At 40.9% G+C, this 13158-nt stretch overlaps 1 protein-coding gene and 1 pseudogene across 1 annotated transcript; both read right to left on the bottom strand.

The window, feature by feature from the left end:
• Positions 1-601: 601 nt before the first annotated feature.
• LOC147417081 (uncharacterized) lies at positions 602-4831 on the bottom strand. The gene has a single exon (XM_086507838.1). It carries the CDS (start codon positions 3055-3057, stop codon positions 2509-2511), a length of 549 nt encoding a protein of 182 aa, XP_086363964.1. The 5' UTR covers positions 3058-4831; the 3' UTR covers positions 602-2508.
• Positions 4832-6075: 1244 nt separating this feature from the next.
• LOC147417080 (uncharacterized) lies at positions 6076-9422 on the bottom strand (annotated as a pseudogene).
• Positions 9423-13158: the final 3736 nt, after the last annotated feature.

The raw sequence follows: 13158 nt of genomic DNA, 5'->3' as shown, positions 1-13158 counted from the left end.
CACACAGTCACAATGGCTCTGAGCATTAAATGCTCTCAAGTACTTACACACACACACACACACACACACACACACATACACTCAAACTTCAATCTGCAAGAAATCACAGAGAGAAAAATGCACTAATCTTGCAATGTAATTTGTTAATTAGTTGTCCATGCGAGGTCCGATTTGAGCAAGCAAATGGTCGTTCAGAAAGCTCTTGACAATAACTTCTCCCACACACGAGAAACGCTACAAGAACATGATGATGAAGAGATTAATTGAAGATAAAAATTATGTGTAAATACACTAAATGTGAAGACTAATTGACGATGAAAAACTATGCAAGGATTCAATGCTAATGAAAATTTTTCTTTTCCGAATCACCAAAGGGTAGTGGAGCATGCTCGTGCCCAAATGGTGATTAGGAAGTAGGATTATCGAGAGTGCTAATGCAATGGTAATTAATAGGCTTAGTTGTGAACCGACAGCTTTGATACCACATGTTGAGACTTGTGGCTATGGTGTAAATGATAGCAGTCCATTCAATTAGCAAATTAATTATAAGAGATTAGAGAGAGAGAGAGAGAGATTAACGCTAATGGAGATAGAAAATCATTAGTAGATTAATATATTGCAAAATGTATACAAAGTGGCTAGAATAGTGGGTATTGAGTGGATGCAAAGTCAGATACAAAACATGCAGCAAAGGCTTCTTTTATAAATTAGGGAGAGAGTCTTCTAATGATCTACACCATGATGTCAAATTGTTGATTTCCATTTTAGAGAGGGTTCTCACGTTGTCGGGGGATTTTTATGTGCACGAGTTGAGTCGGGTCAGCACCGGGCTGCTCGCTGTGGGAAACGGTGAGAGAAAGATGCACATTTCAAGAGAATATAGCACGAAAGAACACCTTGAATTGAATTACCTAAATGAACTAAAATCTAAATACAAAAAAAATAATAACTTGATCGCAATAGGCAACAAGTGCTCTTGGTCCCACCGAGACTGTGAGCGGAAGAGAAAATTCCAAAAGTGTATGGCCTCAATGCTCTTCCCTTGCTCTTCTCGACCACCTTCACTTGCACTCACTTTGTCGTCACTTGCTTGAGTTTTCTTTAAATTCAAACAAACCTCTGAAAACTGCTAAAGATCTGCTTCTCCATTGTCATAACTCTTTTCTCCATTGTCATAACTCTTTGTGAACTTCAACTTCTCGTCCTTGCTTTATTCTGAACACTAACGATCTTCTTCCTTTGATGCTTTTGGTATCGATGAAGTTTCTACCCTTCGTGCCTTCCCGAATCACAAGTTAAATTTCTCGGTCTGCTCCTTGTTGGACACTGACATATCATGCCCAACTTGTCGTCCAAATAATAATACTCCTCTCTCGCTCGTGTTGGCCGCCCTGTCCTTAGCTTGCAGCCTTCCTTTGGAAATTTGTGGCACTGCTTTCATGCACGCAAAGGACACAATCCTCCTTCTCTATTCATGAGTGCCAATTGCCACCCTCTTGCTCATGCACTCGACAACAGAGCTAGCAGAGCCTCCTCGTGCTCTCTCCACCAGCTCCTGCAGTTCTCGGCCTGCCTTGCTCGCGCGCGCACGCGTTCTCTTCCCTCTCAGGCCCGCCTCTGCTCGTTCGGCTTCCAAACCACCAGCAGCTCGATTCAACTCTTTCCTCTCCTGCTGTCTTCACCACAAGCAACCCCACTGTCAGCTCGTCCTCCTCTTCGTCATGGGCGGCCCCTGACAGTTATGCGCTCGTCAACCTGCTACTTTTCTTCTGGCGGCCTCGTCCCCTCTCTCTGACGGCTTTTTATCTTTCCCTGTGCTGTCTGCTTTTCGATGGCTCCGCCCTTGCGTGCCGTTTTTTTTTTTATAAAGCTCATCAACCTCTATTTTTACTGCAACCCCTTAACTCATAAAATATTTCCTTTAAAAAAAACCTTGCTTTTTATTACTTTAAGCGGCTGTTCACACTGGTCTTGCATGTGGGTTAAAATAATGCCGATCTTCACCTTCAAGGCATACGTATAGGTGAATGCATTGAAGAGAAGCCGTCCCTTTGCATCGAATATCTCCACTCTTTACTAAGCCATGCCGCCAAACTGATCTTGGTGGGCAACAAGCTCCTCAAACACATTTTAAGCTTCTTGAAGTACATCATATTGAAATACTTGAGAAATGGAACATCACATAGCACTTCTTATGGTTTACATATCAACCAAAGCATCTTCGAACACATAATATCGAACTGAAGTATCCTTGTCACCGCTATATTAGCCGCACCTACTGCTCTCTAAAGTACATTGCAGTAGTTATATGTATCAACAATGTCTTTGCCGAGTACAACAACACAAGCAATATACTCCAAGGGATGGCAATCAATAATCCGTCTGAGCAATAATAACGTCTAGAATCTTGTGTTATGTTAAAGCTTCACCTATGGACGTGGAGCGTCATGACATCCACTCCCTCTGAACCTGCACATCCTCCGGCATGTGCCAACCGTCTTCAGGTTGCTAATCATCATAAGCAAAAGTATCGCCAGAAGCTTCTTCTAGCGAATACATCTCATCATCTTCTTGGCATTCTCCAGAATCTATATCACCTAGAACCACCTGTCCTTCTCGCTTCTTGAATAATTTGATCCTCTTTCCTGCAATGGGTACTTTAAGCTTGGTGCCATCAAGTTCTCTAAGCTTGTAAGTTCCATTATCATAAACGTGCAGCACAACATAAGGTCCAAACCATCTCTTAACCATTTTACGCATGGCCGAATATTGATTTTCCAAACTGCTATCATAAACAAGTACCCAATCTCCATCTTTGATAGTATATGGTCTCAATCTATGCTTCTTGTCAAATGCAGCTTTATTCTTCAATCGTGCCTCCTTGAGCTTATCTATTGCCTGGTCAATGTCTTCTTGGCGTCTTTCAAGCTGCCGAATGCGCATAGCAAGCAAGTCTTCAGTTGACATTTCTGATTTCCATGGCAGTATGGTCCAAGAAACAATCGTCTCTTCTATAGGCATGATTGGCTTTTGCCCATACATAAGTTCAAATGGCATAAATCCTGTAACTAAGCTATGAGTAGCTCTGTCAGCCCATAAAGCAAAAGGTAAAAGTTTAGGCCAATCACCAATTCTTCCTCTACAAGTCTTGGCCAAAGCTTTAACAATAGGCGGATGTCCTCTTTCACTTTTCCATTACCTTCCAGATTATATGCTGTAGTAAGAGCCAAATTGATTCCCAACCGATCGAAGAACTCATAAGCTTCATCTGCATCTAATTCTCCTCTATCTGCAGTAATCTTCCCAATGCAACCATATTGGCAAATCACATTCTCAAGCAAAAACTTACATACTGAACTTGTAGCTTTGGTACGCAAAGCTCTTCCTTCCACCTGGTTAGTGAGATCCTCTCTGGCAAGAACAATATACCTCATTTTCCAAATACCGACTGGCATAGTAATCAAATCTACAACCCACTTATAATGCATAGCCAATGGATAAGTAGGATGTAACTCATCTCGATGTCGCACATTTGAATACTGTTGACAAACCATGCAAGTCTCCACAAATCGAGCAATATCTATGTACATACCTTTCCACCAGTAGTGGTCTTTAATCTTGGCAAATGTTGCCCACACTCCTCTATGTCCTACCCATAAATTCTCATGAAACTCTTTAATTACCTGTTGTTGTTTTACTTTGTCACATACCACTGGTTGTGGTGATCCTCGTGGACGTTTTGGTTGCTTCCACAAGTGCCCATCTTTAAGGAAATAACCATAATCTTTCTTCCTGATCCTCCTGTATTCTTGATCACTCCATTCCTCTTGCTTGGTGAGAGTGCTGAGATAACGGCCTATCAAAATCCACTCTCCATCGTACATCTCATCTAAAAAAGCTTCAAAAACACGAGCAAGAACACTACAACTTGCATGCAAATGAGAAGAAGTATAAAACTTTAAGCCCACATTATCACTCTCTGTAAGCATCTCTTCCTCATCTTCATACCTGGCTCTTGATAACATATCTGCTACCGGATTGTCCCTTCCTGCAATATGACAAAATTCAGGATTAAGAGACTTAATGAAAGCTATCCATCGTAACATAGCAATATCCGGAGTGGAGCAATTCGTAATCATTCCTATCAATGGTAAGCAATCAGTCTCCACTACAACTGAAGCTCCAATAAAACACTCCTTGTCAGACTTTAGAGCAGTAGCAACGCCCCAAAGCTCTCTCTTAACGTGTGAGTAACTTCGTTGACGAGTGTTAAGAACCTTTGCACCAAACCGAATAGCATATCTATGACCATCCTCATCATCTTGACCAATAGCCCAACCAATGCCTGTAGGACTAGTGTCAACCGTCAAAATCACTGGCCTTCCACATTTATAATCAACCTTCCTTAAGGTAGGAGCATCCAACAGCATCTTCTTCAATTTCATGATGGACTTTGTATGGACATCTTCCCACACAAATCTTTTCCCTTTTCTTAATAATTGGTAAAGTACTTCTGCAACATGAGCAAAGTGAGGTAACCAAATACGATAAAACACGCAAGCACCCAAAAAACGACGGACTTCAGTAACTGATGTGCATGAATTCTTCATCCTTTGTATTGCTTCCACCTTAGCTGGACTTGGGCGTCGTCCATGTGGCCCACACATATGTCCAACAATCAATATTTCTTTGGCACCAAAAATTGATTTTTGACCTGAAAGTGTTAGATTTACCTCTTCAAGTTTAGATAGAATAGCTTCACAATCTGCAATATGTTGAGCAACAAAGCTTCGGCACCCCCTCTGATCTTTTACCTCGTCTTTCAAACCTTCTTCACAACCCTTGATTAGCAAATCATCAATAAAAGGCATAGTAATGTGAGGAATGAATTCTCTTAATACCTTGTTCATGCCATTCATCATGTGAGCAACAGAATTTGTGGCACCTTGCTGTAAAGTACACATCCTTACCAACCCAAGTGGAGTACACATAGTAGTGAGATCTCTACTCTTAAAAGCAACCTAAAACTGATCATAGCCTGAGTAAAGATCACCCATGGAATATATAGCCCTACCTGCAAAATCTTCTGCAAACTCGTCCACAATTGGTCATGTGCCAACATTACGAATTGTTACCTTATTTACTAGCTGCATGTCTTGAATAAATCGCAGGGCTCCATTCTTCTTTGGGACGGTGAACCATCGATTAGAATAAGGTGCACAAGATGGCTCCAAAATACCCATACGTATCTTTTCATTTAACAAGTCAATAAGTTGTGGTAGATGGGCTTTAGGAACAGGAATAGGACGCAAATTCCATGGCATATGTGGAACGGTAAAGATAATCATAGGTGCTACAACATTTGGATCTACACATCCAATTTCACTGGGCTCAAAAGCAAAGGCTTTACCATGTTTTGCAAGCATCTCTTGAAAGCACTTGACCTCCTCATCAGTAAGAAACCCTTCTTCACCAATGACTATTTGCTTCAAGGTCTCTTTAATAAATTTGTGGCCAATGTTCTTGGGATCCCTTAGCTTTGGTTGGTGTGAAGCTTTTTCGATAACCTCCTCACTCTCCCCTGGGAGTGGGGTAGCTACAGGCCTGACCTTCTTTGCAACAGTTTTGTACTTTGTATCCACCTGCACTTCAAAAGCACCACCCAATTCTTTACTTACCTCCATTAGAATGTAATACATGTCCATCGAATGCACTCGCACAAATTTAGTCCCACTTTGCAACCTACACTTCTTGATAACTTCGAGTTCTGACATCGTATCAACATAAGAAACTTCTTCAAAGACTCCTGAGATAACATCATCATGTTCAAGTACATCACATCCCTGCAAATCACTTTGAACACTTACCACATATTGCTTCTCCCACTTAGATAGCTCCATGAACTTCCTATATGAAACTAACCTTCAGATGTTAGTCCCAGAAACCCCGAAGAAAAAGTCTCTTCTTGCGAGAACTTCTTCTTCCCTATACCACTATCGTCCCGCTCTATAGTGGCACCCCAAGAAAATCCTGAGCAAACCTGTACTCTTTAAACTCTTTCCGAACCCTTGGCAAAGGCTCAGTATCTTAAGCTATCTTTATTCCTGACATGATCAACACAAACAGTCAAAAATTGAACCGCTCTCTTACCATCTTTACTTCGAATCCTTGCAAATGCTGAACCATCATCCAAAACCTTTGTTTCCATACACACAGTTGTGATGTAAGGTTGCCCTAGGATAAGTGGATGTTCCTGTATAAAAAAGTTATGTTCATCACAAATATCTCCAGTTGTAACCTTGACATTTGCACATGCACCATATAAATCGCCAGGCTGGGTGTTGGTAGCTCGAATCCGCCAACCATGATCCATATCAATAGGCCATTTCCCTCTCTGGTACAAGCTTTTTGACATCAAATTAATTTTTGAACCATGATCCACAAGTGCTAGAATAGGCTCATCAATATCACCAATCTTAACAATTGTCTCTGTAGTGGCTCTCGCCCAATGTGTTCTGAAAAAATGACTCCTAGGTACTGCTTCCTCACCATCATCATTATTGAAGTGAACATGTCTTACCTCGGGTGTAACTTGATTGGAGATCACTGTAGACTGTAAACTTTCTTCTTCAATCTCTAACTCATAAGCATCCAGAATCGATTCTACATGCTGAATCACTTGGCTCTTGACCGCATCAGGTTCTTGCTTGACTAGTACTTGCCGCTTTCTCTTTATAATATCAATGATCTCCTCATGAAATTCACGTTTAGCAATGCCCAAGACATCGCCCAAAGTAAGTTCCACCTTGCTATTGAGAATGCGTTCCTCAAATACCTTCTTCAGATTTGTAGCCAATTCAATATCAGATTTTAACTTGTAAGAAGGCCCTTTTGGCTTACCTTGCTTTTTATCTTTTGGTGCCTCTTCCATAACCACTTCAGGTGTAAGAACTTCTGTAGAACTTGCCCCTTCTTCCTTCTTGCCGCTAGTCCTCGTAGCTCGTTTTGATGAGCCCACAATGTCTTCATCTCTCTTGCGCTTCTCTTCCACCATAGCTTCATTAGCCTGAGATTTTGCAAGAAAGGCATACACAGAAAGAGAATCTACAGGATCTGACCACCCCGTAGTTTGTCGAATGTAATTCCCAGCTTGACTTAATGTGTCACGAGTTATTTTACCTTTGTCAGCTGTCCTCAAAGCATATGGGCATAGATTTCTTTTAGCCTTGGTACTTTCTTCATCCTCCGCACTGCATACGTGTAATCCATAAGTTGTTGCATCAACCCTAGAGACATTGTGCTGCATCTCCTCAACCAGCTTCTTCATACCGCCCTTCCCATAGTTAAAACGTAGACGTTCACCAGTTTCCTTAAGATGCAGCTTGCCGTCCTTCCAAAAAACTGTGTTCTTCTTATAAGCTTCATTAAAATCATCACAATTTTTGCGTATATGATCTAAGCTATCACACCACATGCATCCTTTATCCCATTCTTGTTGTGGAGGACGTTGTCTGGGTTCTGAAGAAGATCCACTTGCACTCAAACCATCAAGTTTAACAGCTTTCAAATTCAAATTCAACTCTTGTATACCTTTTACCAGCTCATCAAGGACTGGCTCCTCCAGCTTGGGCTTCGGCTTCTCCACTAGGTCCTCTTCGAGCACTTCCATAGGATCAGCCACTATGAACTTGTCCACCCTCTTTTGTCGCTTTACAATCATATTAACAGCTTCTGTAACCAGTTTCCAATCAGAAGTTAAGCCCAACTCACCAGATGGATCCTCGAGCAGGTGTACCAAGCTCTTCTGAAGGCGCGAATCTGCTGCTTGAATAAATAGCTCAACCTTTTCCGGTTGCATTGTTTTCTGCTCAGCAGTAGATAACTGTTCAAACTTCTTTTCAAAAGCTCGTAGCAATTCTCTCGCAGATAAACCTTTATCCTTCTGTTGTATCCATTTCATAAAGCTTTGCTTGGTAACTCGTTGAGAATCTTCGAGAAAATACTCTTCTTGTAAAGCCTTCTTAAACTCCTGCCAATTTGCACCATGTGTTATCGGAATTTCTTCAATTCGAGCCCTAAGCTCAGGAGCCGCAATTAAGTGAAAACCTTCCACTGAGTCATGATCATTAACTCCATAATCCTCCATAGATTGTTCATAAACAGTACAAAATTTTGAAATATCACGACCTTCAAATCTTTGCAGCTTTTTCAGTTACTGTATACCTTGCTTGACGAATACGTTCACTTTGTTGGTACTACTGTTGAGAAGCCTGTTGCTGCTCCATATAGGCTGCGAACAGCTGCATCATCTGTTGCATTGCTACTTCCTGTGGTGTCGACATCTTATGCTACCAAGTCCCACCCCGGCTCGCTTTCACGTCGGGTTCACCAAAGATGTCGGGGGATTTTTATGTGCACGAGTTGAGCCGGGTCAGCACCGGGCTGCTCGCTGTGGGAAACGGTGAGAGGAAGATGCACATTTCAAGAGAATATAGCACGAAAGAACACCTTGAATTGAATTACCTAAATGAACTAAAATCTAAATACAAAAAAAATAATAACTTGATCGCAATAGGCAACAAGTGCTCTTGGTCCCACCGAGACTGTGAGCGGAAGAGAAAATGCCAAAATTGTATGGCCTCAATGCTCTTCCCTTGCTCTTCTCGACCACCTTCACTTGCACTCACTTTGTCGTCACTTGCTTGAGTTTTCTTTAAATTCAAACAAACCTCTGAAAATTGCTAAAGATCTGCTTCTCCATTGTCATTACTCTTTGTGAACTTCAACTTCTCGTCCTTGCTTTATTCTGAACACTAACGATCTTCTTCCTTTGATGTTTTTGGTCTCGATGAAGTTTCTACCCTTCGTGCCTTCCCGAATCACAAGTTAAATTTCTCGGTCTGCTCCTTGTTGGACACTGACATATCATGCCCAACTTGTCGTCCAAATAATAATACTCCTCTCTCGCTTGTGTTGGCCGCCCTGTCCTCAGCTTGCAGCCTTCCTTTGGAAGTTTGTGGCACTGCTTTCATGCACGCAAAGGACACAATCCTCCTTCTCTATTCATGAGTGCCAATTGCCACCCTCTTGCTCATGCACTCGACAACAGAGCTAGCAGAGCCTCCTCGTGCTCTCTCCACCAGCTCCTGCAGTTCTCGGCCTGCCTTGCTCGCGCGCGCACGCGTTCTCTTCCCTCTCAGGCCCGCCTCTGCTCCTTCAGCTTCCAAACCACCACCAGCTCGATTCAACTCTTTCCTCTCCTGCTGTCTTCACCACAAGCAACCCCACTGTCAGCTCGTCCTCCTCTTCGTCATGGGCGGCCCCTGACAGTTATGCGCTCGTCAACCTGCTACTTTTCTTCTGGCGGCCTCGTCCCCTCTCTCTGACGGCTTTTCATCTTCCCCTGTGCTGTCTGCTTTTCGATGGCTCCGCCCTTGCGTGCCGTTTTTTTTTTTATAAAGCTCATCAACCTCTATTTTTACTGCAACCCCTTAACTCATGAAATATTTCCTTTAAAAAAAACCTTGCTTCTTATTACTTTAAGCGGCTGTTCACACTGGTCTTGCATGTGGGTTAAAATAATGCCGATCTTCACCTTCAAGGCATACGTATAGGTGAATGCATTGAAGAGAAGCCATCCCTTTGCATCGAATATCTCCACTCTTTACTAAGCCATGCCGCCAAACCGATCTCGGTGGGCAACAAGCTCCTCAAACACATTTTAAGCTTCTTGAAGTACATCATATTGAAATACTTGAGAAATGGAACATCACATAGCACTTCTTTTGGTTTACATATCAACCAAAGCATCTTCGAACACATATCGAACTGAAGTATCCTTGTCACCGCTATATTAGCCGCACTTACTGCTCTCTAAAGTACATTGTAGTAGTTATATGTATCAACAATGGCTTTGGCGAGTACAACAACACAAGCAATATACTCCAAGGGATGGCAATCAATAATCCGTTTGAGCAATAATAACGTCTAGAATCTTGTGTTATATTAAAGCTTCACCTATGGACGTGGAGCGTCACGACAACGTGTGGTGGTGCGGATGTGTCACACACCCCAATAGAGAATACAGAGAGAATGAGATGGTGGTTATGGAGTTTAGGATTCTTACTCTAAACAAGAAGTGATAATTGATGATTGAAAGGCTTATTGCTTTCCTGCAAGAGAGCAGTGATGAGAGCTACATATAGAATTATGTGACGAAGTTGATGTAGAGCATGTACACTATAAAAATAGAAGAGAATATAGTAAGATGAAAGATGGTTCTTCTTCTTCTTCTTTCCACAAATGAGAGAAGGATAGTTATAAAGATGGTGTTGCACCACCTCTGTATAATACGTACGTAGACTTTCGATGTATTCTATGTAACTACTAGCCCCCAAAATTGAGCTCTACCGCTCTTTATATGCTTCTCTTGCAGCTTGGAGTGTCCTCCAAGGCAAAATAGGGCACCCCCTTTCTAGCTTGGAATAGCTCCTTCTTGTGGGATTTTTGCTAAAAACATGGCCTTCCTTTTGCAAGTCAACTCTAGCCAAAGGATTTAATTTTCCTCCTGTAACCCAATCAGTAATATGATATCTAAGTAACTAATGAAATTGTACGTAATCTTAACTGCACCGCGAGCCTCGATATAATCACCACACTTACCGTACCGCTCCCACAAATTTATGGTGCCATTTTTTATGAAAATAATTCTCGTAGAATTTTGTTGAATCTCGCTTCTTCACCATATGTTTTTTTTTCACTTATACGATAAATAAATATTTTTGGGGTTGGATAATGTTAACAAACGCATTGCTTTTTAGGAATGCCAAAAAGCGTGAAAAGCATATTTTTTTTTTGAAATTGAACCATGGTTTCACCTAGCCTACCTAAACTAGGAAACGGACTTGCTTTTCACTAAAAAGTAGAAAAAACACCCAAAAAGAAGATTTTTATGAAATTGAACCCTAACTTCCCTAGACCTCGTAAGTTAAGGATCCGGACCTGCTTTTCACAAAAAAAAAAAGCAAGAAAAAGCAAAAATGTTCAAAATTGAACAAATCAGGTCTCCCCAATCTCGAAAAAATAAAAAGTCTTTCAAAACATATTAAGTGCATAAGTAAAGAGTGAGTTTAGGAAATAAAAAGACAGATGAATGTGGAAAGTCAAAAGACATATGAAGGTGGAAAGTCAAAAGGCACATGAACGTGGAAAGTCAAAAGACCTTTTGTGTCCATATAAAGAGGTGGTTGACTTCACATTGTATATTTGTGTTTTGCTTCTAATTTTCACAAAAAAAGCAAGAAAAAGCAAAAATGTTCAAAATTGAACAAATTAGGTCTCCCCAATCTCCGAAAAATAAAAAGTCTTTCAAAACATATTAAGTGCATAAGTAAAGAGGTGAGTTTAGGAAATAAAAAGACAATGAATGTGGAAAGTCAAAAGACATATGAAGATAGAAAGTCAAAAGACACATGATTGTGGAAAGTCAAAAGACCTTTTGTGTCCATATAAAGAGGTGGTGGACTTCACATTGTATATTTGTGTTTTGCTTCTAATTTTCACAAAAAAAGCAAGAAAAAGCAAAAATGTTCAAAATTGAACAAATTAGGTCTCCCCAATCTCCGAAAAATAAAAAGTCTTTCAAAACATATTAAGTGCATAAGTAAAGAGGTGAGTTTAGGAAATAAAAAGACAATGAATGTGGAAAGTCAAAAGACATATGAAGATAGAAAGTCAAAAGACACATGATTGTGGAAAGTCAAAAGACCTTTTGTGTCCATATAAAGAGGTGGTGGACTTCACATTGTATATTTGTGTTTTGCTTCTACTTTATATTTCGTTCATTGTTTTCTTCTCTTTAAACTATCCTTGCAATCTCTCTCTCTCTCTCTCTCTCTCTCTCTCTCTCTCTCTCTCTCAATGTTGTATTCATCATTCTCACGTCCTGCTAATATTGTTGCAAATCTACATAACACATTGTTTTTATTGTTATTGAGGGAATCTTTGAATTAGGAATACCTTTTAATTTTTTTGAAACCATTAAGAATACCTTTTAATTTTTTAGTAGCCAAGAAACAATAAAGGAGCACCTCCCTAGAGCGAGCGAAATGAGCTTCTCTATAGCCAATTTGGTGAAGGTCATCTATTTGCTCGTGTGTGTGTGTGTGTGTGTGTGAAGGTGATACTTCCCGTGCCCTCTCCTCTCCTCGACCAAGCTTCTTGGCCACCCAAGTTTCCTCATGGTCATGCCTCAAATGGATGCATTATTGCATGCAAGCCCAAACAAGCCACACCAACTTAATTAAGCAAGAATTAAGTTGTATATTGTGATTTAATTTCATTGCAAGTCCAAATCGACACGCATGAATGAGAATTAAGCATAACTATGCAACAATCAAGCATAAATTGATAAGAAAACTCAATTTTTTCCTCAAAATTTAGTGCCAATCAATCATTGCTATCATATATGCCAAGAAAAATGACACTCCAATCATTGACTTGTAGGCACATGATCAAACTCCATGCCTCCTCTTCCCTTTGCATGCTTCATGTATCTTTCTAGGCCGCTCTTCCATCCCCTCCTTCCTCAAGGTGCAAGAGAGAGAGATACCTAAGGTTTGATATTAGTGAAATGGCACAGATACTACTACATGCCCTTCTACACCCAACCTCTCTCCTTTTATAGTCTCTTAGGCTTTATTTTAAGAGACCCTTGAACCTGCATGCATAGCTTAGGGCTATGCCCCCTTGGTCCTACTCTTGCTGTGACAATCGACGTGATTTGTGTGTAGATTGTCTCTAGGGGTAGGTTCCCACCAACTATAGGGTGGATGCCCCTTTATGGTTTCATTTATATGTTCTTCAAATGCCATGGTGAAGGTGACAATATGAGTCTTTGAAGGTCACAAAGGTCATACAAACTACACATCAAAGGTGATGTGAGGCTTTAGGGTTTCCATCCCAAAACTACATGCCTCTTTCTTCAAGCATATGTGCTTGGCTCCACAACCTCTATGATTGGGCTTAGAATCAGATGCTTGGGTGTATCTGTCAGGGAATGTGCTCCCTTTTCTCTTATTTTATTGAGGCATAGGTTTTGAGTTATTTACATGTCCTCCCATTCCTCTTGCTTGAGCAACATCGCATATTTTCATGCTT

This window comes from Adiantum capillus-veneris, unplaced genomic scaffold (genome assembly GCF_014529385.1).
Source record: "Adiantum capillus-veneris isolate H3 unplaced genomic scaffold, ASM1452938v2 Hic_scaffold_325, whole genome shotgun sequence".
Classification (NCBI taxonomy): domain Eukaryota; kingdom Viridiplantae; phylum Streptophyta; class Polypodiopsida; order Polypodiales; family Pteridaceae; genus Adiantum; species Adiantum capillus-veneris.
This window is presented reverse-complemented; position numbering and strand designations above follow the sequence as displayed.